This window comes from Euleptes europaea, chromosome 12 (assembly GCF_029931775.1).
Source record: "Euleptes europaea isolate rEulEur1 chromosome 12, rEulEur1.hap1, whole genome shotgun sequence".
Classification (NCBI taxonomy): domain Eukaryota; kingdom Metazoa; phylum Chordata; class Lepidosauria; order Squamata; family Sphaerodactylidae; genus Euleptes; species Euleptes europaea.
In genome coordinates, this window is record NC_079323.1 from 18,959,683 (window position 1) to 18,984,062 (window position 24,380).

At 42.5% G+C, this 24,380-nt stretch overlaps 1 protein-coding gene across 1 annotated transcript; it reads right to left on the bottom strand.

Moving 5' to 3' along the window:
* Nucleotides 1–1,640: 1,640 nt before the first annotated feature.
* On the bottom strand, nt 1,641–21,502 carry C12H11orf65 (chromosome 12 C11orf65 homolog). The gene is made up of 9 exons (XM_056858879.1): nt 21,489–21,502; nt 20,276–20,393; nt 18,055–18,147; nt 16,899–16,952; nt 13,737–13,937; nt 12,447–12,580; nt 5,869–6,039; nt 5,596–5,651; nt 1,641–1,771 (listed from the first exon to the last, which is right to left on the bottom strand). Exons 1-9 carry the CDS (start codon nt 21,500–21,502, stop codon nt 1,641–1,643), a joined length of 972 nt encoding a protein of 323 aa, XP_056714857.1.
* Between the last annotated feature and the right edge of the window lie 2,878 nt (nt 21,503–24,380).

Below are 24,380 nucleotides of genomic sequence, written 5' to 3' on the forward strand. Positions count from 1 at the left end.
GTGAGTTCCCCTATCAGAAATACATAGTAGTGCGGTTGAGAAAAGACACCCGCCAATTTTACTATGCACACTAGCTGTGGGAAATAGCTGGGAACCTTTATCAGTAATATGTGGATGGTATCTTTGTATACCAGGCCCGTAAAACTGTCCCTTGTGTTTAATCCACGGCCCAAAATATCATGCTTAAAACTGATATAAGTTATACAGTCCAGAAGACTGCATTTCAGTACTGGAAAAGAAAGACATTTGGAAATGATAAAATTAATGTATAATGTAAACATTTATATTTGTAGATAGAATTTTACTTCGGCAGTTGTTTATGGCTACAATTGTTTGTATTATTGAGGGTAAATAGGCACAATAAATCCCTCCACTATAAACTGCTGGATAATTTTTTGCTTTTTATAAATACTGGGTAAAATGCTTGTTTTAAAAGCTGAAGGCACATATCCTACCATTCCATGCAGCAAAGTGTGAAGCCTTCTTGCTGCCTAAAGAGACTTCCTCCAACTGAAGTGGAAAGAAGAGCCACTTACATTGGAGACAGGCTCCTTAGGCTTGAGGGAACGCTCCATGCCAGAGAATCTAAATCAAAATCCTAGTGTCATCCTGCCCACGTGCAACGTGTGCTTTTCACCGATTCTATATCATGGAAATAGGAGCCTTATCCTACAGTTCATGCCCCTTATTACCATTTAAAGGGACATTAATATGAACTTACTATGTGAGTAAGCTAAAATATGTACAATCACAGATCTGCTTCTTTATATTGTAATACTTTCTGGAATGTATGGTTATCTTAATGGAAAGAATAAATTTTCATAATGTCCTTCTTTTTGAATTCTGTGCTGATTCATCATTGATATGATATAAATGGGAACAGTATTTACTACATCCTGACCACAGCTGGGGGCTGATCTGTAGTTTAAAACTGAGTGGCAGCTTTATTATGTACAGGAAAAACAAAGCCCATACACAATTTCTTTATCTCCAAAATATATTTTACAGTTTATTCCCTTGCAGTGTAGCAGTAAGAAAAAAAGACAAAACTAAGATATGAGGCAAGTTGCAAGAGTTTTACTATGGTACTAGAACAGGGACTAGATCATTCTTGTTAGGGGGAGGCAGCAGCTTTCTCTGTGGATTTCAAACATACATGTCCAAGTTTTATCACTTACTTGTTCCTAATAAGACTTACTGACAAACTTCTCTGTTCTTGCCAAGGATTGCTCGTTGTTCTCATTCTGATATAGTAGCGGAGAGCTTTCTCCCCCCCTCCCTTCTCAGCTTTATTCTAACTTCAAACTTAAACAAGACGGAGCAACAGTCTAATAATCCAATCATTTTAAACATATTTTAGACAAGTAAAATTAAGAAGCACTCTTCATTTTAACAATTTATAACCATATAAGTACTTCAGGTTTTTTAACTTTACAGCACAGTACAGTTAGATCCAGTTTGGATAGTGTGTTCGTGTGCCAGGAAATGCAACAATGACACATGCAACAAGGATTCTATTTCTACATCCCACTAGCAGAATTACTTTTTATCTCCGTAAGTTTCATTTTACTTAGTGCTTAAGAAGTTACCATTGCAATTAATACATTTATTTTTCCAGGCTCCCCCCCCCCCATCCATCTTCAGTTATACAGGATACTTCTTGATATTGACATTTTTTTAACTAAACTCTGTTGCTGTTGAGGTGCATTTTGGATCATCTCTTGTCTCTCAGATGATTCAGGTGGTTTGTAGCTTTTAGTAAACCAGGAACCTAAACATTAGAAAAGGAAATTAAGGAAATCTGAATAATATAGGGGAGGGGCTGTGGCTCAGGGGTAGAGGATTGAGCCCCAGCATCTCCAGTGAAAAGAATCAGATAATAGGTGACATCTGAGACCCTGTAACATAGCTGCCAGTCAGAGGAGACGATGCTGACCCAGTAGTAGTAGTAGTAGTAGTAGTTAATAATAAGGGATAGGCCATCACTCCATAGTAGTGCACATTCTTGTTATTCAAGAAGTCCCAAGGTCACTTCCTAGCAACTGGAAGAGACCTTTCTGCTGCTATTCCGAATACACAAAAGTCAGATAAATGATAAGTGGCAGAAAACAGCTTCATGTGTTCAACATAATCTATGAGCTATACATATTTGGGTCAAATTTCACTAAGCCACTAAGTTACTGGATGGCCATATGAGTTTATATCAGAGCTCTGTATACTCTCAAAGCCATCCCAAGCAGAGTTACACCCTTCTAAGACCATCAAAAGACCATCAAAAAAAGTGGGTTTAGAAGGGTTCGACTGCTTAGAAGAGCACCGTCGAACCTTTACGGAAAACAAGCCTTTGCCTTACAGTGATACGAATTCTGTAACCTTCAGAACTTATGCATATTATCGCATCTGGCCAATGTTCACATGGTACCATAACAAACACACAAAAGGAATGTTGGAAATGAAGGGTCTGTTGGTGGAAGAAGAGTCCCGAAGGTGGGTTACTCTATGCAGCAGGGCTATTTAAATTAGCAAGGTGTGGAAGGATGCCCTTCCAAGTTTTGAAATTAAGTTTAGCCATGAATAAAAATTGACTCAAACTGCCATGACTAACTCTAGAAGATCAGAAACTTATTGATGCAATATGACACCAATAGGGGAAGAGTAAGAATGAAAAAAGTGGGAGACAGCCAGGAATACTGTGACTAGCCCAAGGTTACCTAGCTGACTTCATGTGTAGGAGCAGGAAAACCAACCCGGTTCACCAGATTAGAGTCCACCGCTCATGTGGAGAAGTGGGGAATCAAACCCGGTTTGAGTTCACCGCTCTTAACCACTACACCACACTGGCTCTAAGGGCTACCTCTAAGAAACAGTTTGAATTAAAGTGGCCACAGAGGTACCATTCTTCCCTCTAGCCCAAGATTGTAGAAACAGTAGTAAATGGAGACCTTGATTCATTTCTGCAAGTAAGAGATTAAGTGCTTCTCTCTCACCCTGCAGTGGAAGAACCAAGGTCTCTGCCTACATCAGTGTGTAAAGGCTTTCAAAATATCACCCTGCAGATTTTCCCTGAGGTTGCTTTTTAAAGTGAAGTAGTTCTTTGCCAAACCATAAATAATCCTGGCAGTAGGCAAGTTTACAACAGCCTATTGCGTGATCTCATGTGTTTCTTTGGCCTCTTAGAAAATGCCTTAGAATGCTCAAATGCACTACTTAATTGTGGACAACAGCGCTGATAATTAAGTAATGTATGTGCCTGCCTCTTCTCCGGCATTCTTTAAAACTGAAGACCCCAATGTAATAAACTACACACAATGACACCCAGTTTAATCAAATTTTGGGGTTATCCCTGGTTCTGGATTGGGTTGCAGCATGGGGTGCTCCTGGACTGGGGTGTCCTGTTTGATAAACTGGCGGCAGCGAAGGCCAGGGTTGCCATTCATCTGCAGCTCTTCCTTTGCAGAAATGATCTTGCCACTATGATGGATGCCTTGGGAACATCTAGATTAGATTACTACAATACACTCTATATGGGGCTACAGCTGGTACAGAATGATGTGGCCAAAGAGTTCAATTGAGTGGGTTCATAGGGACCATATAACTCCACTCTTGCTCTATCTTTGCTGGTTTTCAATTTGCTTCCTGATTCAATTCAAGATACTGTTATTGACATGTATTGACCTTTAAAGCCCTATAAGGCCTGGGACCAACATACCTCAAGGACCCCCTTCTCCCATATAAACCTACCTGTTCACTCTGGTCATCTTCAGAAGCCCTGCTTTGGTTGCCCCCACCATCTGAGGCTGGATGGGTGGGCAACCTGAGAAAGGGCTTTCTTGGACATGGCACCAAAACTTTGGAACACTTTCCCCACGGAGATTCATCTGTCTTCCTCTATCCATGACCTCCACCACCAGGTGACCACTTTTTGTTTGGTTATATCCCCAATAACCTATTGGCCTTCCTTCCTGGTTCTGGTATTTTTTTATGTATTTCTATTGAATTATTTTAAAATTTTAAATGTTCACAGAACCATAGAGTTGGAAGGGGCCATAAAGGCCATCTAGTCCAACTCCCTGCTCAATGCAGGATGTGCCTAGAACATCCCTGACAAGTGTTTGTCCAGCTGCTGCTTGAAGACTGGCAGTGAGGGGGAGCTCACCCTCTCCCTGGGCAGCCGATTCCGCTGCTGAGCTACTCTTACTGTAAACAATTTTTTCTTAATATCCAGCCGGTACCTTTCTACCGATAATTTAAACCATTACTGCAAGTTTTTTAAAAACTGCTTTAATGTTTTTATATGCACCGCCTTGAGGATCCTGATCAGGTGAAAAGGTGGCATAAAAATGTTTTAAATAAATAAATTTTAATACTATAGGAAACGCATATTAAAAATATGGTTCAACACCTACTTTTTCCAAGCAATACATTGATCCTTTTACGTGGGATAGCTTTTTCATATAATGGGTCAAGATTGGGTTTTTGCAATAGTAAAATTCCACAGTGACATTTTTTTATCATGCATCAAAAATGGGTGTAGGGCAATAAGGTGCAACTAGTGAGGAATGGGCCCCCACGCCAGCTTCATGTAAGGTAATTTGGGCTTCGTTTTGGATTGGGCCCAAACCAATTCAGCCATCCCGTTCTGAACTAAGAGTTCAAAACAAACACTCATGCCATGCTGAAAGTGGCATTTTCTGAACAGAACTTGGCATTTCCCCTCACCCCTGTGACTCCCATGCCATTTCTCTAACTTACTCTTGGAGGGGAAGACTTGCAGGAGGGAGTTGGGGAGGGGCCGTGGCTCAGTGGTGGAGCATCTGCTTGGCGTGCAGAAGATCCCAGGTTCAATCTCCAGCATCTCCAGTTAAAGGGACTAGGCAAGTAGGTGATGTGAAAGACCTCAGCCTGAGACCCTGGAGAGCCGCTGCCGGTCTGAGTAGACAATACTGACTTTGATGGACCAAGGGTCTGACTCAGTGGCTGTTACCACACTAGGTATTCCCAGCGATGTATCAAGAGTTTGGAAATGTTATAAAAAACATCGCTTTAAAGGGTTTTTGGATGCCACGGCTAAAAAATGGTTGGAAGACGTCTTCACAGCTAAAGGGGCCAAACAAAGTGAGAACAGTATTTTTTATAACAGTTTCAAACTCTTAATACATTGGTGGGAATACATAGAAAGTGTGAATAGTATTTTTTATAACATTTCCAAACTCTTAATACATCGCTGGGAATACCTAGTGCGGTAACAGCCAGTATAAGGCAGCTTCATGTGTTCATGTGAGTTCTCCTGGCAGCAGAGTCTTCAGGCTTAAGAACTAGAGACTCTTCCGTTGCTGCCAGGAAGCATTCATGTATTCAGGAGTGACTAATGATCTCCAGCCCAAGCCTTAGGAACTCCAATTCCTGTCTCTCGGTGTCAGTGGAGGAGTATTTGAGCTTTGTATCAACTGAGCTTCAACTGCTGCCTACGGCAAACCTCTTTCCAATTGGTTTCCCACGTACCCCAAAAATCATTGTAGATTTTGTTCTATTTTTGTGTCACTTTTGAACAGAACGTTGCACAGAGATTTGCTGACAAGAATTGTGGTCCCATACCTGAGAAGTCTTCCGAAAGCTTGCTTGTTCCAATTGCCTTCCATTGCTTGACGTACCTAGACACAACAGCATACAAGCACATTCCATGAAATCGAACAATGACAAGCGAAAATACATGTTACGGTTTTCTGTTCCCAGAATGGATTTTAAACATAAAAACTGTTGGAAAAGTATCGCCCTCAATACAATTGGAAAGAAACCAAGATAGCCTTTTCAGCAATGAAGAGTGTAGACAGAGGAGGAAAAAAGGGCCACTTAAAAAAAAAAAGTTACTCTTCATAGTCGAGCGCGTTCGTCCATTTTAACATTTCGTCCACTTCCCATTCCATCACGCCATCAAATCCTTCGGTTCCCAGGCAGGAAATTAACCCTTCCGCTGCTCGTTGGATTAAGAAGGTTTTGGTTGGGTCCAGCGTTTTAACCTGCAGGCTTTGTCCATGGTACCTAGAAAACAGGGGGATGTGTTTTCATTGTATATGTTTCGCTGTTCTCAAAGTAGGTGGCAGTTTAACCTTAGGCTTACACAGCAGCTTAGGTTTTTTTTTTTTTAAGTCATTTTACAAGCCTATAGCTGAATGCTGCAGTAAGAATCTAATTTAAATTGCCTTTTTTGTTCTTCTCAAAATATTTCTAAAAAATATTTTTTACATGAGTAAAATGTTTGACTTTCTCCCTGGATATTGGCCAATGTTAACCCATTGGAGCAGGGATCTCCAACCTATTTGAGCCTGTGGGCACCTTTGGAATCCTGACACCAGGTGGTGGGCGCAACCACAAAATGGCCACTGCGGGAGTAGAGCCCCCCACACTCAGAGGAAGCACAAGCACAGGAGACCAGGGGAATAATTTTTTAAAATGTACTGGGGGGGGGGAGAATTGTGAGTGAGAATAAAGCCAACGCTGCAGCGGCTATTACCGCTGAAACGATGTTATTTTAATCTGCACAGCCAATTAGATATTCAATGGCCAATCAGAAGCCCTTCTAGTGAGAAGGCCCCCTCACACACACCCTTCCTAAAATCATTTAGTGGGCGCCAAAAAAGATGTCGGTGGGTGCCATGGTGCCCTTGGGCACCACTTTGGGGTCCCTGCGTTACAGGAACAATGTAATGATTAAAAGGGCAAAACAAAGCACATGAATAGCATTTAAATGGGCTCAGCTAAGAAAATAATATAACAGAAATTAGCACATCTGTAATACATTCAGGTACACTTTTGTTTACAGGACAATGCTAAGGAAAACCCTAAGCACTTTTTACAAAGAGATGGGAGCTATTCTCAGCAGGGAGGAACCAGCACTTACATTACAGGCAAACTACAGGCTTTGAAGAGAGCTCCGACACTTATGTAATGTTAACAAGGTGCTGTATGATCAAGTGAATGTCAAGGCAGTCCTGGCTGTGCAAGCCCTCCCCAGTGGTCACCTAGGGCAGCGATATTTCTAGAGGCATCCATGTGTGATCTTAGAGGTGTGTCCCTCACCCTTTGAGGATGCACGGGCACAAGTTCCCAGTTACGCACAGCCACTTGCAACCTAATTCCAGGGACTGGAACTCATGCAGTGTCTTACAAATCTCAAAGTCCTGCATGGCAACAGGTGTCTCCATTTTGGCTCCTCCTAGTTAACTGGCTTTAGTTCCGCATGAGAGTTCCGACAAAGCTCCTCAATTTGTCCGTTAGCAACAGCACCCGAGATTAAAGGAAGCCTCCTTGAGCGGCTTCCAGCAATGGTGCCTTCCAAGAGCCCAGCACAGAGTGCTGTATTCAAAAGAACTTCCTGATGCAGGCTTTAGAGCGACCAACTCCATTCTGGTGAACCTGTAGCTCCGTCCTCTGCGCTGACCTTGTCAGTCTGCTTTTGGTATGGGGATGAGCCCTCTTAATGCATGGGTTTCCAGTCTTCTAACTCCGAGAGCTAGCAAAACAAACTACGTGGATACACCTTGTGAATAGGAAGCTTCAAAGTTGCAACACCAAGGATGGATATTAGCAGGACTGGTTTCCATTTTTAACAACAGTTCCAAATTTGCCTGCCTCTCCATCCCACCCAGCCCTGCACCAGAATGAATTTAGTTGGTCAACTAATTTGACCTTCTGTGTTGACTGATAAACAACCTATTTGACCTTTTTCCATCATTTACTATTTCACCCACCTTCCATACCCAAGAAAGAAATGAATATTATAAAAAACAACAACCGAGAAATGCAACAAATGCTAAAATCAGATAAAACAATTTAAAAAGTTTAAAACGCAGGGCAACAAAGCCCAGTATTCTGAAAGGCTTCTGAGAAACTTGATTTCAGAGAGAAATTTAGTTAGGGCGCCATCTGTATTAGCCAGGTTTTTTTCTAGGATTTTAACGATGAATAGAAATGTAGATTTTTATGCTTTTATAAATTTACCCTGTATATGATTTTATGTCACCGTATTGAAGCGTTGTAAGCCACCCTGAGCCTGGCTCTGGCCGGGAAAGGGCAGGGTATAAATCTAATGAAAGAAATAAATAATCATAAACAAGTGTATTTTTAACAGGGAACTGCAGAGACAGCAATGGGAGACAGAGCAGAACAGAAGGGGGCTTCCAACGCGTGGATGATAGCAGCTAAAAAGGCCCTCCCAGGAGTTCCACCCAGTCATATTTTAGCCAGTGCAGGTTCCTGTTGCCCCCGACCCCCAGCAAACTTCATGATCCAGGCAAGTTGATATGGATGGAAGTGATCCTTCAGAAACTGGGGGCCCAAGCTATAGAGCTTTAAAGGTCAACACAGCACTTTGAACTGGGCCTGGGAAACTGGAACCTCGTGCTGTTGGTAAGGCACTGGGGTTCTACTGTCATTGTGGCAGCCCCTCCCCTCTGACATTTCCGGGCCATGTTCAAAAACAGATCCCTGTAAAACACCGAAATGAGCATGTGTAGAAGCCATCAGGTCCAATTCATCCAGGAATGTCCATGGTTGGTGAACCGGCCTAGGTTATAAAAGGCACGCCTGGCTACAATTGTCATGTGTTTATCCAGGGACAGTGATAAATCTAGAAGCACCCCAAGAATGCAAACTTGATCTTTACAGAGAAATACCAAACCACTCAGAACAACCTGTACACCTATTCCCACATCAGCTTTATTCCCATCACATATCTAGCTGTGTCATTCAAAAACACTTGCAGTTGTCAGGCTACTCTTTCCAATTATGTTGCTGGGAAACAGTAAATTAAAGTCTAGCCTGTAGTTGCTCAAATCCCTAGCTTCAAGGGGCAGGTTTTCCAAGAGGGGTCTCATAACAGTCTTTTTTCAAGCCAGAGGCACCAGGCCCTCTGTTAAAGAGGTATTATTAGCTCGTTTAATTTCTTGGGATAGTCTCCTCTTGTCTCAGATTAATATTGTCATGCCCTGCATAGAACACCAAAAAGGGTATCGCCATCTATGTGCATAGGGCTTAGTGCAAATGAAGACTTCTCTATGGCTGTCATGGTGACCATGAAGTCCTTATCTGTCCCACACAGTGAAGAGTTTTGAGTCTGGGAACCTCTAGTACCAATATAACGATCAATTCAGATAGCTCATGTTGGGAGACTGTTAAGCAGTTAGGTGGGCGGTACACCAAAAGAAACCCTAGGCTGTCTTGTGAGACCAACATAAGATAACATCACTCACTTTGGTAACTCACAACAAGATCCTGGTACAAGTCTGACAGACTACAAGATCTCTGGCCCTCCTTCCCAACCACTGGATCCAGCCTGCTGTTGTACCAGGAAACCTGGGAGACATATTTCCAACAGATCATTCCCACTTCCCTAATCAAGCCCAGTCTTACGAACACAAGACACACTGGCATATTTATTTAACATATAATCCTGGATAATTACTGGACTTCCGGATCCGGGGGGAATGCCGCGGTAGCGCGAACGATCGCGCTCCGGGCTTGAAGTGGCGGGGGGCAGGGAATCCGCCCCCCAACACCTGGCAAACGGCACCCCTTGAAGAAGTGGGGATGCTGACTTTGGCGCCGGTGGGCTCCCCATCCTAGGAGCGCTCGTTGCCTCAGAAGCGGCGACGAATGCTCGGATAGGTGAGCCGAGGAGCGGGCGCCATTAAAGTCCAAGGAGCCGGGGAAAGCGGCAGAGAGACCTGGATCACTATAAAACAAGGGTTTTTTTTACATTCTATGAGCTATTAAAAATCAACTTCACTGAGGTGTCTAACAGTAATTGGGAAAGAATTAAAAGTACTCTGGATTGGATCTAAAACTCGCTAACAGATCCAAACCGAAACTTGGCTTTTTGCCAGCTGTGGCGCACTTGAAATTCAGTCCTTCCAGCCAAGCTAACTGTTAAAACAAATCGAATTAAAGACTTGAGGGAGTTTAAAGCTGGCAAATGATAGCTGACTGAAGAAACAGATGTGTTAATGTACTCTCCCGGTTCTGGATTTTGAATCAAGTAAAGTTCCAGTGGTAAATGTGACTTTTAAACTGATGATTTAAACAACAAGCATCACCCCCCCTTTTTTTCCCTCTTCTGGATTACAAATACAGCCATCTTAAACTTTTTGGGGATGGGAGATAAAGACAAAGAGAAAGAAAAGAAAGATACAGAAAAGCATCCTAGAGGACTTATCAAAGAGCCTAAACAGCTTCAGACTCAGCAAACTTTATTACTCCACAGAAGAGCCTCTGTCACCAGCACAACTGTTTCACCAGCCACTTCACCAGTGCAAACAGTGACCTCTATAGCTGCAAAGATGGCAAAAAAACCTGATGCTACCTTAAATTCTCTACATGAACTGTTGACTAAAACACTTCAGGAGGTGACATCAGTGAAACAAGAAGTGGAAGCAGTAAAACAGGAGATGGAATCAGTAAAACAAGGCCTGAATCAAAATACAGTGGTTGTTGGACAAAATACAGCTGCCATTTCTGCTCTGAAAGACTCTATTTCATCTTTGACAGTGAGACGGGACAAGTTAGAGGCAAAACTTCAGAAACATTCAAAGGATAACAAGGAAACCAGAAAACGAGTTGATGTTTTGGAACTGTCAATGGAGGCAAGTCAAGAGAGAGAAGAAAAACATGATGACCATACAGCAATGTTAGAATTAAAAATAAAGGAGAGCTGGATTCGCATACGTTGCCTCAAAGAAAAACTGGAGGGGAAGGACTTAAAAAATTATTTGAAATTGTTGTTGGCTGATTTTCTTCAGGAAGATGAAGCAATTGTGGAAGGAATGATTATAACATCCTATAGAATCAACTCTGCCTATGCAACAAAAAATAAAGTTCCAAGGGATTGCCTGGTTCAACTTTTTTCCAGAAGTCATCGGGACCTCATTCTCAATAAGCACTACTTGAATCCACTTACAATAGAAGGTACACTGGTGAGGCTAATGAAGGAGATTCCCGGAAGACTACTGAGGAAAAAAAAGGGCTTTGCAGAGATTGTGGAACGACTGAGATTTAATGGAATTCAATACAAATGGGAATTCCCGCAAGGTATTTCTTTTCTCTTCAAAGCAAAAAGGTTTAAGATTACAGACACTGTCAAAGCTGAACAATTCCTAAGAAGATATGAAGGAGATCTGCGCAAACCACCACGTCAACCATCTAAAGACTTAGTTGGAAAGGATCTCTCTGAAGAAGAAAAGGCGGCAGAAGCAAGTGGGGGAGCAAAACCATCATTGTCAGAGGAGGACTCTCAATCAGAAGATGGCTGAACTATTTAAAGGGGAAACTAAGGAGTAAGGGGGGTGGGGGTGAGATTAGAATTGGAAAAAAAGTTTAAGTATGGGGTTTGATTGAACGCAAAAATGTTACAAATATTGTCATGGAATGTTAATGGTTTGAATTCTCCTAATAAGAGGAAGAAAATATTTTATCACCTTCGGCTGTCTTGTGAGACCAACATAAGATAACATCACTCACTTTGGTAACTCACAACAAGATCCTGGTACGAGTCTGACAGACTACAAGGTCTCTGGCCCTCCTTCCCAACCACTGGATCCAGCCTGCTGTTGTACCAAGAAACCTGGGAGACATACTTCCAACAGATCATTCCCACTTCCCTCATCAAGCCCAGTCTTACGGACACAAGACACACTGGCATATTTATTTAGCATATAATCCTGGATAATTACTGCTCTACCATTGATTCACCAGGCGTACAACAAACGGGTTTTTAGACTGGATGCATAAGAGACGGAGCACCCTGGGTGCTGAGTTCTTGGGTGCCATCTTAAAAACGGGGGATATTGTTTTTTTGAGAAGTTACAAGAATATTATCCTGCTGGGAAAGGTTTTATATTGAATAAAGATTTACTATACTTTATTTATGAGAGCTAAGCGGCCAGTGGCTTTCATCCCCAGTGATCAATTGGATCCAAATTGTGTTTGCTGTTTCCAGCAGGTATCTAGTTTTATAATCCTTGAAACCAATGCTGAAATACTGTGTTGATCACGCCTGCACTATTTATGTCCCACCAAGCCAAATGCAACTTATCACCCTGTCAGCTGCACCATCTTTACAATCCCAGGCAGGTAGCAGGAAGGGTGGTGGGTGCACGACTGGTTGACTTTCTCAGGAGTAAACTCCATTGAATAACACGGGACTTAGTTCTGAGATGTTTAAAATTGTGTCACAGTTTATGCAGACCTGCAATAAGCAGAAAGAATCAGCCTAAAAAATTTCTGACAAGTAGTATTTAAGCCATGATTTATAGCAGGCTCTGACAAACTAGCCATTAATGGAGTTGTGCAGGGATATTTATTGGACCTTGGTTATGATTCAATACAACTAATTTAAACCACTGGGGGGGAAAGGTCTACTATCACGTGCCAATCTTCCATGAGCAGTAACTCACATTTTTTTCAGCCATTCTATTTTTTTCTTTTTTCTTCTTTTCTCTATTACTTGTTTCTTCAGCACCTTGCTATAATGAAATTCCTTTACTTTAACGTTGTCTTCAGCAGTTACACTGTCCAGGGTCTTCCAAAACTGAAATATATTGTTGGACCAGGTTACAAACTGTTTCATGTGAAAACTTCTACAAGAATATGCTAAGCATTTTCCTCCCTTGATCAAGACTTGCTGTAGGGTGGCCAACCTCCAGGTGGGGCCCAAGGATCTCCTGGAATTCCCACTCAGGTCCAGACAACAGGGTTCCGTTCCTGGGGAGAAAATGGTGGCTTTGGCAGGTGGTCTCTATGGCATCACATCCCTGCTGAGCTCCCTGCTCTCCTGGAGCTGTGACCTCCCCAGGCCCCATCCCCAAATCTCCAGGAATTCCCCCCAACCTGGAGCTGTTGTCTCTACTCAGTGCCCTCAAAAACACTCATTTTAGGCCAGAACTAGGTCACCGGAGACCCCACGGCTGCCACCATCAACACCAGCCCCCCCTCCCTCTCACCTCTTTCTGTCTCTGGTTACATTTAGTTAACAAAACGTGCAACATGTTGTTGAACTCTGGGTTTGGCTGCCATTTGCAGAGGAAACAGTGAGCATGACAAAGTCTTGTTGTTAGAATGGGACAACAGTGTCTAGTTTTGCCCTTAATGTGTGCTGAAAGTTATCTTGGTCACAAAAAATTGTGTAGGGCCCGTTCTTTCACCATAGTAAACCTTACCAAAGAAGAAGAAGAAGAAGAGTTGGTTTTTATATGCCAACTTTCTCTACAATTTAAGGAAGAATTAAACCAGCTCACAATCACCTTCCCTTCCCCTCCCCACAACAGACACCCTGTGAGGTAGGTGGGGCTGAGAGGGCTCCAAGGGAGCTGTGACTAGCCCAAGGTCACACAGCTGGCTTCATGTGTAGGAGTGGGGAAACCAACCTGGTTCAGCAGATGAGCGTCTGACGCTCATGTGGAGGAGTGGGGAATAAAACCCGGTTCTCCAGATTAGAGTCCACTGCTCTTAACCACTACTCCACGCTGGCTCTCAATGAAATGTGAGTGCTTGTCATGAGACCAGTGATCACTTTGGAGTTAGCCACATTTGTTTACAAACGCAACTGATATAAGAATATATTATAGAAAGCCCTGAATGTAAGTAAATAAGCAAGCATATCACATTTACAACCTTGGCCAAATAGGATGTACTGGTATTTTTGTAGAAGACAATAATAAGACTGGTAAAGGGAACGATTTTCTTACCCTGGGGGAAAGAAGTCTCCAGCCATTATTCTCTATCCGTTGGTACCACCCACATGAGTCCTCCCCTTTTTCTCCCTGGGACTTTCCTCGTTGCCCCTTTAGGGTTGCAAGCTTTGCATAGTCTTTAGGACTGTTAGCACACATATCCACAACAGGTCTGTGGGTAAATACTTTGTAATATATGCATGGAGGAAACTTTAGCTGCAAAGAAATAGCCGTTTTAAAATGAGAAATCCAAGTAATATCCATTGCCATTACAGTAACAAAATGCGCTAAAGTGGTCTTAAAATTCCCTACACATCTCTGTGGACTAAGATACCTCACTAATTCAAACTAGGGCATTCCCTCTCCAAGTAGAGTAGAATGTATTTTTCTTAAAATATATATTTATACCCTGACCCCAAACACATACAAACATGGAGGGGTAATGTGATAGTATTTTTCCTCAGATGTACCACTTCAGACTGCTGGTTGGGGACTGCTAGGCTTCTCCTAGCCTGTTAATCTTTTGTGCAGATCAAAGGTTTTTCTCCCAAGGGAAGAGCATCAAAACATGCCCCTTTCCTGCAAACTGAAACAGAAAATTCCAGGAAGGACTATTCCATGTGAATATCTGAATTCGATCAAAATCAACAAGACCTGCCAGCTCAAGAGGCCACAATGCATGTAACAATTGACCATGTGAATATCTGAATTCGATCAAAATCAACAAGACCTGCCAGCTCAAGAGGCCACAATGCATGTAACAATTGACTTATTTTCCCTGAAACATCCTAGGTCTCATCACCTGACAGGTAGAAAGAAGGATCCCTCAAAGGAGATATCTATGTGTGAGTAGCAGTAGAAGAAGAATTGGTTTTTATATGCTGTCTTTCTCTACTTTTTTTTTTTAACGGAGAATCAAACCAGCTTACAATCTCCTTCCCTTCCTCTCCCCACAATAGACACCTTGTCAGGGAGGTGAGGCTGAGAGAGTTCGGAGAGAACTGTGACTAGCCCAAGGTCACCCAGCTGGCTTCATGTGGAGGAGTGGGGAATCAAACCCAGTTCACCAGATTAGAGTCCACCGCTCATGTGGAGGAGTGGGGAATCAAACCTGGTTCTCCAGATTAGAGTCCACCGCTCTTAACCACTACACCACACTTGCTCTTTCCCGTCTCTTCTGAGCAATTCTTTGTTCCTTCTCCCCATTGCTCTCCCTGAAATCTAGTAACCTCAGGCATGTAGTGGGATGTGTGTGGGGGAGGGAGGGATGTCTGGGCTGCAGATTCACTAGTCAGAATATGGTTTCAGGTGGGTAGCCATGTTGGTCTGCAGTAGAAAAACAACTAGATTCAAGTCCAGTAGCGCCTTTGAGACCAACAAGATTTTCGGGGTATAAGCTTTCGAGAGTCAAAGCTCCCTTCATCGGATACCTGATGACTCTTTGACTCGCGAAAGCTTATACGCCAAAAATCTTGTTGGTCTCTAAGGTGCTACTGGACTCAAATCTAGCTGTTCTACCGCAGACTCACACAGCTACACTCTTGAAACTATCTTCAGCAGAAGAGCAAGAGTCGAGTCCGGTACCACCTTAAAGACCAACAAGATTCCCAGGGTACAAGCCTTTGAGAGTCAAAGCTCCTGAAAGTCTTGTTCGTCTTTAAGGTGCTACCGGACTTGAATCTTGCTCTAGTCAGGATAGGATTTCCAAGTCGGTAGCTTATTTCTAGTGTTCAGGGATAAAGCAAAGGGGTTCAAAGGGACAGTTTAAAAGAAAATTACAAGTTTTGATGCTATGTTGCTTATTCGGGCTAGGCAGCTTCCCATTGTATTGCTATCTGCATAACTGAGATGAGAGATAGTTCTTCTTCTAGGCACAAACCTCTGACAACTGGGGCAGCGGGGAGAAGAACAGTCCCTCTTCACTCTGTTGGTTCAGGGAAAGGAGGGAGGGGAGTTTGATCAATCACCTTCTAGAAGTTGGAGACTGGTTGCCCATCTATTTTATTTACTTCATCTATAGTCTGTCTTTCTCACAGAGACTCAGCACAGACTATAAAAAAATTAAAAGCCTACAATAAAGTTTTATGCGCACAGTCATCTGACTGACACACAACTATTTTAAGGTGTGGAATTCTCCTGCCAGCGAAGGCTTTCCTTCAGAACACATTGATTTAGTTAACTTCATTTATACACCACCTTTCTCCCTCAATGGAGAGCCAAAATGGCATACAACATTCTTTTGTCCTCCATGGTATCTTCACAATAACCCTATGAGGAAGGTTAGGCTGAAAGTGTGTGGTTGGCCCAAGACCACCCAGCAAGCTTCCATGGCACCACATGAGTAAACAGATGTTTGTCATGTGTGAAGCAGCCAAAAATCTTATGTAAAGGGGAAGTCTGACTTAAGTTGCAAAACTGTTTCTAAACCCGTCTATCTGGCCTATCAAAACCTTCAGCTGTGGTGATACATATTTATTTTACAAAATTTATATCCCGCCTTTCTACCCTTGCGAGGGTTACCGAGGGGGCTGACAAATCAAAACATACGTAATAAAATCACATTTTAAAACTATTGAAACCAATCAAAAAGAAAATTGTCCTACTGGAGGCAGAATCTTGGCTGAATGGTTGAATGACTGAATGGCGGTGTAACGCAGTGGTTGCGAGAAGTCTCTGCTTCAAACCTTACTTCACTTATTAACTTACCAGATGGTCTTTGGCAAAGTTAATCTCTGTCACCCTCAGCCCCTATTGCATATAAGGATGATAATAAATTTACCTTATCTCAGTAAATATTTCTGTCAAGATGTATATGAAATATTCTGAACACTCAAAACACTATATATGAATGTTAAATATTATTATATATCTCTGCCTGCCTTATATGAAGATGGAGGGGGATGAGAAATACTCATGTTAGCTATAGATTGGCCCTCAGGCTGATTGCCATTTGGATGGACTGAGGTGCTAAACTGCTGTAATCAAGTCTGAGAAATCCTTACTAATTTAAGCTCAGGGCCTTTTTTTAAGAAGAGCTGGTTTTTATACCCTGCTTTTTTCTCTAATGTCAGGAGTATCAAAGAGGCTTACAATAGGTTTCAAAACATAAAGAACAGAAAAATGTGAAAATATGAGTGCATTTGCACTCTTAAAAATCTTCATGCTACTTATACATACCCCACCTAGTCTGAATCTGATATGCACCCCAGCTGCAGCATCTAAGAGTTCCGCCTGCAAGCAACGGAAAAGAAGAATAAGGCCTTTTGATTACAAGATCCTTGGAGAACAGACCTGCCAGTTCTCAGAGTTGTCCAGCAGTTCCTTAAACTGGGGTCCAAGGACCACAGTGCGGGAGGAGGGCGTTTCTTATTGTAGCCACCTGGCTAATATCAAAATAGGATCGCCTGAGTTTTCTATTTAAAAAAAATGGGAAAGGGACTCTTCACCTCAGGGGACTACAACAGAATCTGCTTCCCCCTCTTCTGAAGGCTGCTGCTGCCCACAATTACCAAGCTTCAAAATCACCTCAGAGCACTAGGGAGAAAACACACTGATTTGTTCGTGACTCCAAAGTACAGTCATCATGGTTACTTCAGATATAACATTGAACTGATTTTCATTCTGTTTCCTAATGCAAATTATTTCAGCAGAGAAAAAGATACAGACAGAAAGAGACAGAGAGAACCACTCTGAATCACAAAGAAAATAACAGCCAATTGCAATTTTCAGTTCAGAACCAGAAGTTCAGGTTTTATCTATTTCTATGAGCTCTGAAATAATTTCCAGGCCTGCTCCCACTACTGTTCGGCAGTCTAGAAGTTAACCAATAAGGAAGTTTCTTGCTGTCTCTGGTATAAAAATCTTGGGTCAGGGTCTTGGGAGTTGAGGCCCTACAGAATCAGCTAACCCTGAGACCTTTATGTATGGATAATGAAGTCATGTTTCTTAAACTTTGTTTCCTGGGGTAGCTGATAAGAGTCTCATAGTATTGTTTTGAAGATGAAGGGAAGAAAGAAGCTGCCATGGGGCCTTTGTGACTTGCCAGATATACTTTGACAAGGAGCCGTCCAGTGAATGACGGAAAGGGAGGAGAGGAAGGGAAAAATATTTTAATCAAAAGGAGGAAAAGCGTTGGTTGCTGAAGTCTGAGAATTTATGTTATGGACTATTGCTTACCTACATATTCATTCTAAATCTTGCTTATAGCCATGTAATTAATTGCTGTTCTAATCAAGTAATCCAGAGTGGTACAAAGTAATTGCTTCTTGGAGCCCCAAACTAGACAAGGCAATGGGTCACGAGGTGTTTCATCAGATGTCCTCCTCAAACCTACCTCTTTAGGTTCAATGTACCTCATCAGACGTGAAGGTTCCCCACATTGCTTGAAGCCGATTAGATCTTTATAGTAGTCAAACACACCGACATCCTGCCCAAGAAACAACATTGTTATCACTGCTAGGTTCTCTGACCCATTTTGTGCACACCATCACTATATCAGATCGAGGCCGTTCTCTGTGTGACTTATGAAAGCAGTAAAACTGGGTCGGCCACAAACAAGGCAGAGGTGTCTACACATTTGAGGGGGTCTCCAATTATAAGCAGCAAACACAACCCTCCCCCCCACACACACACACTCAGTCTGATGCTCTAGGAACACAAAATGTTGAGAGCAGCTATAGAAAAAAAAAAGGGTGGACAAAAGTCAACCTACTCAAGCTCCCAAGAGTTCATAGAATGTCTGAGAAGTCGAACATGGATTTACAAACTGTTTTTCCCCTTCCTGCAATTCCCTGTCAAACTGTATTGCACAATGCTCAGCCTCTCACACGCTGAAATTAAGGGAGGCCGTTCAACATCAGTGCTCGAGGAGTGGCACCCTTGTGAAGTCACCATTAAATTTCACAGAATACTGCCCAACATGCTCTCCCGGATTTCAAGAGTCAGGAGAAGGAACCAATAAATGGACTCTGTAGTAGGCAACGGATCAGGCAACGGATCAGCACAGTGGATGGGAAGCAAGATGCAAATTCAGAGCCTTATGCTGGCCATTGGCCGTTAACAAACAAACAAACAATTCAAAGCCCTGGAAAGGTATCTGTCCATCCTGCCCTTGGGATAGAGTTGCCAGCCTCCAAGTGGGGCTTGGATATCTCCCACTATTACAACTGGAGCTCCCCTGGAGAAAATGGCAGCTTTGGAGGGTAGACTCTATGGCATTGTACCCTGCTGAGGTCCCTGCCCTTCCCAGGCTCCACCCCCAAAATCTCCAGGTATTTCCCCACCCAGAGCTGGCAACCCTACATTGGGAGTCACTGCCTTTATGAAGACATTTCAGACGAGTAGCAAGGGATGAGGGGAAGTTCTCAGCTGACCATCACAACAACAAAGACACTGCTGAAACACTCTTGGCTTTTATGGACCAAGGTGGAATGAGTTCTGAAAGCAACACACAGAAGCAAATGTTGCCAGCCTTTGTTCTTACAGGGCCCTCGTGCCTGGCAATAAACATACACCACCTTCTCTCTCAGATCAGACTTGTAAAGAAACTGTTTTCTAGTCTGAGACGACATCAAACTTGCATAGTGCAGACTGAGAAAATGACTGATAAATCAAAGCTATTTCTCCCTTCAATAAAGGAAGCCACAGCCCTCAATTTGCAAGTCCTGAGCAAGGCTGTCAAAGATAGGATGTTTCAGAGGACATTGATTCATAGGGTTGCCGTGAATCGGAAGCCACTTGACGGCACTTAACACACACAACACACATTTCTCCCTTCACACTTCTCTGAGCAAAGGCTGAAAACAACACAAAGGCTGATTGTGTCTCCCTTGTGTCAGTCACAATGTGACCACTTCCATATTCTAAGAGCAGTTGTCAAAGTGAAACAAATAAGGAGGGAACCCTTTCAAAATCTGAACAAACATTTAAACAAGTTGGGGATGGAGTAGTTTTTGATATAGTGGCTATATTTCTAGGGATAAAGTCAGCATCAGAAAGACCAACACCTATGAATTCCAAAAGAACTGGAACTGTTACTTTGAATATGCAAATTTGAAGCTATTAAAGAAGACACTAGAATGTAGAGAGAAGCTGTAGTGATTTTGATAAGAAAGTAAAAGTGCAAATGGCCTTAAGAAATTAAATAATACAGAAGAAACCACAGTTTATAGCAAAAATGACAGATAGATATCATAATGTTAAATGTAAAGTTTAGAAATATTAAGATGGCGATATATTGTGACTTTAAGAACTGTTAAACATCAACCCTGGAAGAAGCCCAATTTGTATATGAATGGGATGAACGTAGTGTTTGTTATGTTTGTTAAAATTTAATAAAATGTTTTTTAAAAAAGAAAGACCAACACCTGCTCTTGTTTCAATGTAATGGTATGCAGCCTGAGACGATTCTCTGGCCTACGCCACTGGCCTCCAACCACTTCCAACAGACTCAGCCAGCAGACATTTTGAATAGTGACTTGACAGGTACTGAACATTTTGTTGTGATTCTGGACTGAATACACCAGCATTTTTTTAAAGTGACGCTTTTGACTCACCAGCCATCTTCTCCAGGCTCTCTGAATCGTACTTGCAGCTCTCCCCCTCATTTTTTGTTCCTCGAAATGGTAGAAATCCACAAGAGTCTCCCTTCTACCCTTATGTTTTGAAAATATCCTAAAATAATATATTTCAGGAGTATCATTCACAATGTTAATAAGAATTGTTTTCAAAATCCTTTTGCTTTTTGGCTAATTTTTAAAATTTGGTCAGACAGTTCCGTCGATCAGCCTTTTATTACCAGACCTGTGATCCATGAGGGAAATTTTGTCAAAAATTTCATCATTTCATAATGTAAGCGAGGTATGAACAAAGACTATATGCAGAAAACCCAGATAACTCTGAGAAATATATGCATATGTAAAATATCCCTTGTAGTGAGTGCCACGAACAGCATTTAATTCAGATATTCTTAATGATCACAAATTATTATTCTCATTAAGTTTCAGCTACTAATGAACTCTTGGCTTTGCTGGCCAAGACCCCTTTCAAGGATGCTTTCACTAGTGATATTTAGAATGGAGCTTAAACTCCTTGAAACAGCAACGCCAAGAGCAGTACACTACATTTTGCATCAATACCCTAAAGAACATAAAAAGAGCTTTGCTGGATCAAACCAGTGGTCCATCTAGTCCAGCATCCTATCTTACACAGTGGCCAACCAGCTCCTCTCAAGATTCAACAACGGCATAGAGGCCGAGGACCTTCCCCCAACGTTGCCTCCTGGCACTGGGGTCAGAGGTTGACTGCCTCTGAATGTGGAGGTTCCCTTTAGTCACCATGGCTAGTTGCCACTGATAGCTTTAAAAGGGGATTGGACAGATTCATGGTCTGTCAATGCCTGTGGCTGTCATCTGCTTTCTGTATCACATCACTACCATTCAGAAGTGATGCGATGGAACTAAAAGGCTTACAGACAACCAGGTCTTATGCACATTAACTCAGAAGTCAATCCCATTACATTCAAGAGGGTTTACTGCGCAAGAGTGCATAAAACTGCAGCTGTGCAGGCCAAGCCTAAGCATTTTTACTCAGTAGTAAATCCTGTGGAGTTTCAGGATTGCCCAGGGTGATCTTCCCTCTTGTGTGGCCCTTATTCCTCTAGCAAGTAATAGGGACCACAGTGAAGCTTATTTTTGAATAAACATGCACAGAATTAAACTCTTCATCTAATCTGTTAGGTATACGTGACTCTTTCAGCTATAGCCGTACTCTGGGGTGCTCATGGCTCTGATTCTTCTAGCTCAGCTTTCTGGAAGATGCTTGGTGCTGGATTATCCTAGAAAAATAATAAGTAACATGGATTATAGTTCCTGTTCCGGTTCCATGGTGCTCATTTTCCTGATTTATGACTGTTATTAACAGTAATTATTACATGGCCTGAATGGAAAGAGAGCAGCAAAGCCTGCAGAGTTAGGCTGCGGTGTTAACAGTTCAGCAAAACTTCACAAGAAATCAACTTCCATAAGTCATCTGCCTATATTTTTTAGGAAAAGCAAGGATGTGAAATATACCTTTACTTCTCTGTCAGAAATCCAACATGTGGGGGCAAAGTTCCCCTCTCCCACATGATGTAGTGGTTAAGGTGTCGGACTAGGATCTGGGAAACCCAGGTTCGAATCCCCACTCTGCCATGGAAACCTGCTGGGGGACCTTGGGCCAGTCACACACTCTCTGCTTCGACCCTGGCAAGTATTTAGATAGCTGACCTCCAAGGAATACCAGGGTCGTGATGTGGAGGCCGGCAATGGCAAACCACCCCTGAACATCTCTTGCCTTGAAAACCCCCATAAGTCAGCTGTGACTTGACTGCACAAAAAAAAGACCGCAGCCCTAAATTACAAAAGGAAGTTTGGTAAACATACTTTAATACACAAATCAAAAAGAACAAACCAACCGTAATTTGCCTCCGTACAGATAAAGAACAGGTCTGTGGTAGGGAGCAAAGGAAGCAGGGAAAGTGATGAGGCTCCTAGAGAAATAAGGAGGAATTCTACCCTCTTCCTTAATAAGAACTAAACTTGATGTCCAAGATATAAAGGCATAAAGAGAACGCCACACAGTAAGCAGCTATATAGAAGGAGAGTTGGTTTTTATATGCCGACTTTCTCTACCACTTAAGGGAGAATCAAACTGGTTTACAATCACGTTTCCTTCCCCTCCCCACAACAGACACCCTGTGAGTTAGGTAGGGCTGAGAGAGCTCTAAGGGAGCTGTGACTGGCCCAGGGTCACCCAGCTGGCTTCACGTGGAGGAGTGGGGAAACCAAACCGGTTCACCCGATTAGCAACCGCCGCTCATGCGGAGGAGCGGGGAAGCAAACCCGGTTCTCCAGATTAGAGTCCACTACTCCAGATTAGAGTCCGCTACTCCAGATTAGAGTCCGCTACTCCAGACTACCGCTCTTCACCACCACTTCACGCTGTTACCCAATTCAAGAACTGAAATCAAGACTCGTCCGCTGCATTTATGTTTTGCCTGTGTCGTTCTGCGTTTCCCAACCCCACCCCATGGATGCGTAGGCGCTTTCAGTACTACTGTCCTGGCTGGAGAAATGCAGAGAGTGAAATAAGATGTCTTTTGCAGAAATCAGCAGGCAGCTCTCCCTCCTCCCATCCTAGCATGCCTGGAAAATAAATAAATAGGCAACCGCCTCCCTTCTGTCTGGGAGGGAGGGAAGTCTTTATGCTTCCCTTCGAAGGGAACTTGAGCTAAAGGGGGTATCTAATATCTCCTTCCCTTTGCGATCCAACTTAACAGACTCTCCCCCTGCCCCAGGTTGTTGTTACCGTTAGCTCCACCTGAAGGAAGTCGTTTTTTACTGGCTGTTTGTTTCCGGTTGCCATAGTAACCCCATGGCACCTGGGCCCGGCTAAGGCCTGGGAGCCAGCCAGAAAGAAAAGGGATTTGGAAAAGAAACACGGAGGGGAGTGACGAAGAGGAAGCGAGTTTGTGTGTGTGTGTGGGTTTTTTTTAAGATTTTTTTTTATTTTCTTATGAAGTCCCATTCAATTTCAATATTATCATCTTCAGAGTTACATAAAATAAAACAATGTCAGACTAATCAGCCTAATCAGTGTTGGCTTTTCTGACTTCCCCTCTCCCCTCCTCTATCAAGTTAATATCTATCTCAGTGGTTCCCAACCTTTTTTTGACCAGGGACCACTAGGACTTTTTTGTTCGGTGCAGGGACCCCAAGGTTCAAAATAAAAATTCTGAGAATTTGAAAATAAACTTTAATCATAACTGTTAGTTAAACATTAAACTTAGAATAATAGTTGAATATATATTTTTATTATAGAGAACTTTTAATTGAAAATATTAATTTATTATGGGTTTATAACTTTGTTTCGCGGACCTTAATTTAGTTCTCACGGATCCCTGGGGGTCTGCGGACCCCCGGTTGGGAACCAGTGATCTATATAATCCCCTCTGTATTCGTTTTCTCACTCATTATAATTCATTATATCATTTCTATGAACTACATATTATCATCCTATATACTTTAATTATTGAACGCTTCATCCTTTCAGCATTGATCAATTGAATTAGATGAAATCGTAGCCTTTAACATTTCCCATATTTAATTCATTTCCACAGTATGTTATCCATGCCTCCCATTCTCTCACATATTCTTCATTGTCTTTTCGAGTTACTAAAGCAGTAAGTTTAGCCATTTCTGCTAGTTCAAACATTTTATTTATCCAGTCATTCTTGTCTGGTATCTCAGACATTTTCCATTTAGTCGAAGAGGAAGCGAGTTTGTGGGGGTAAAAGCAAACAGTAACAAACTGGCTTCGGGCATCATGGCAAGGGTGGGACGGTAGCTTGCGCTCACAACAGTCTTTCTATCACGATTTCAAGGCAAGTCAGCTTCACGCGGATCAGCTAATCTTATTTAGAGGCGAGGGGCTGGCAAGAAGAGCCCGAACGCGTTGGCGGTTTGTTTAAGATGGAGTGCTGCTTGCAGGGACCCTTTAGCGGAGAGTTAAAACTGGCTACTGAAAAAGGACCCTTTAGGTGCTCTTTTTCAACTGTTGGTTGCAAAAGACTGCAATGCTGTTCTAATTTCCTTGGGAATAAGTCACAGTGAATGCTGTTGG

Excerpts from the sequence above, each read along its gene's own strand:
- C12H11orf65 (XM_056858879.1), bottom strand. Across the intron at positions 16,953-18,054 it reads GGTACATTGAACCTAAAGAG|GCGGAACTCTTAGATGCTGC; the intron begins GTAGGTTTGAGG and ends CGTTGCTTGCAG. Across the intron at positions 13,938-16,898 it reads TCAGATTCAGACTAGGTGGG|CTAAAGTTTCCTCCATGCAT; the intron begins GTATGTATAAGT and ends ATTTCTTTGCAG.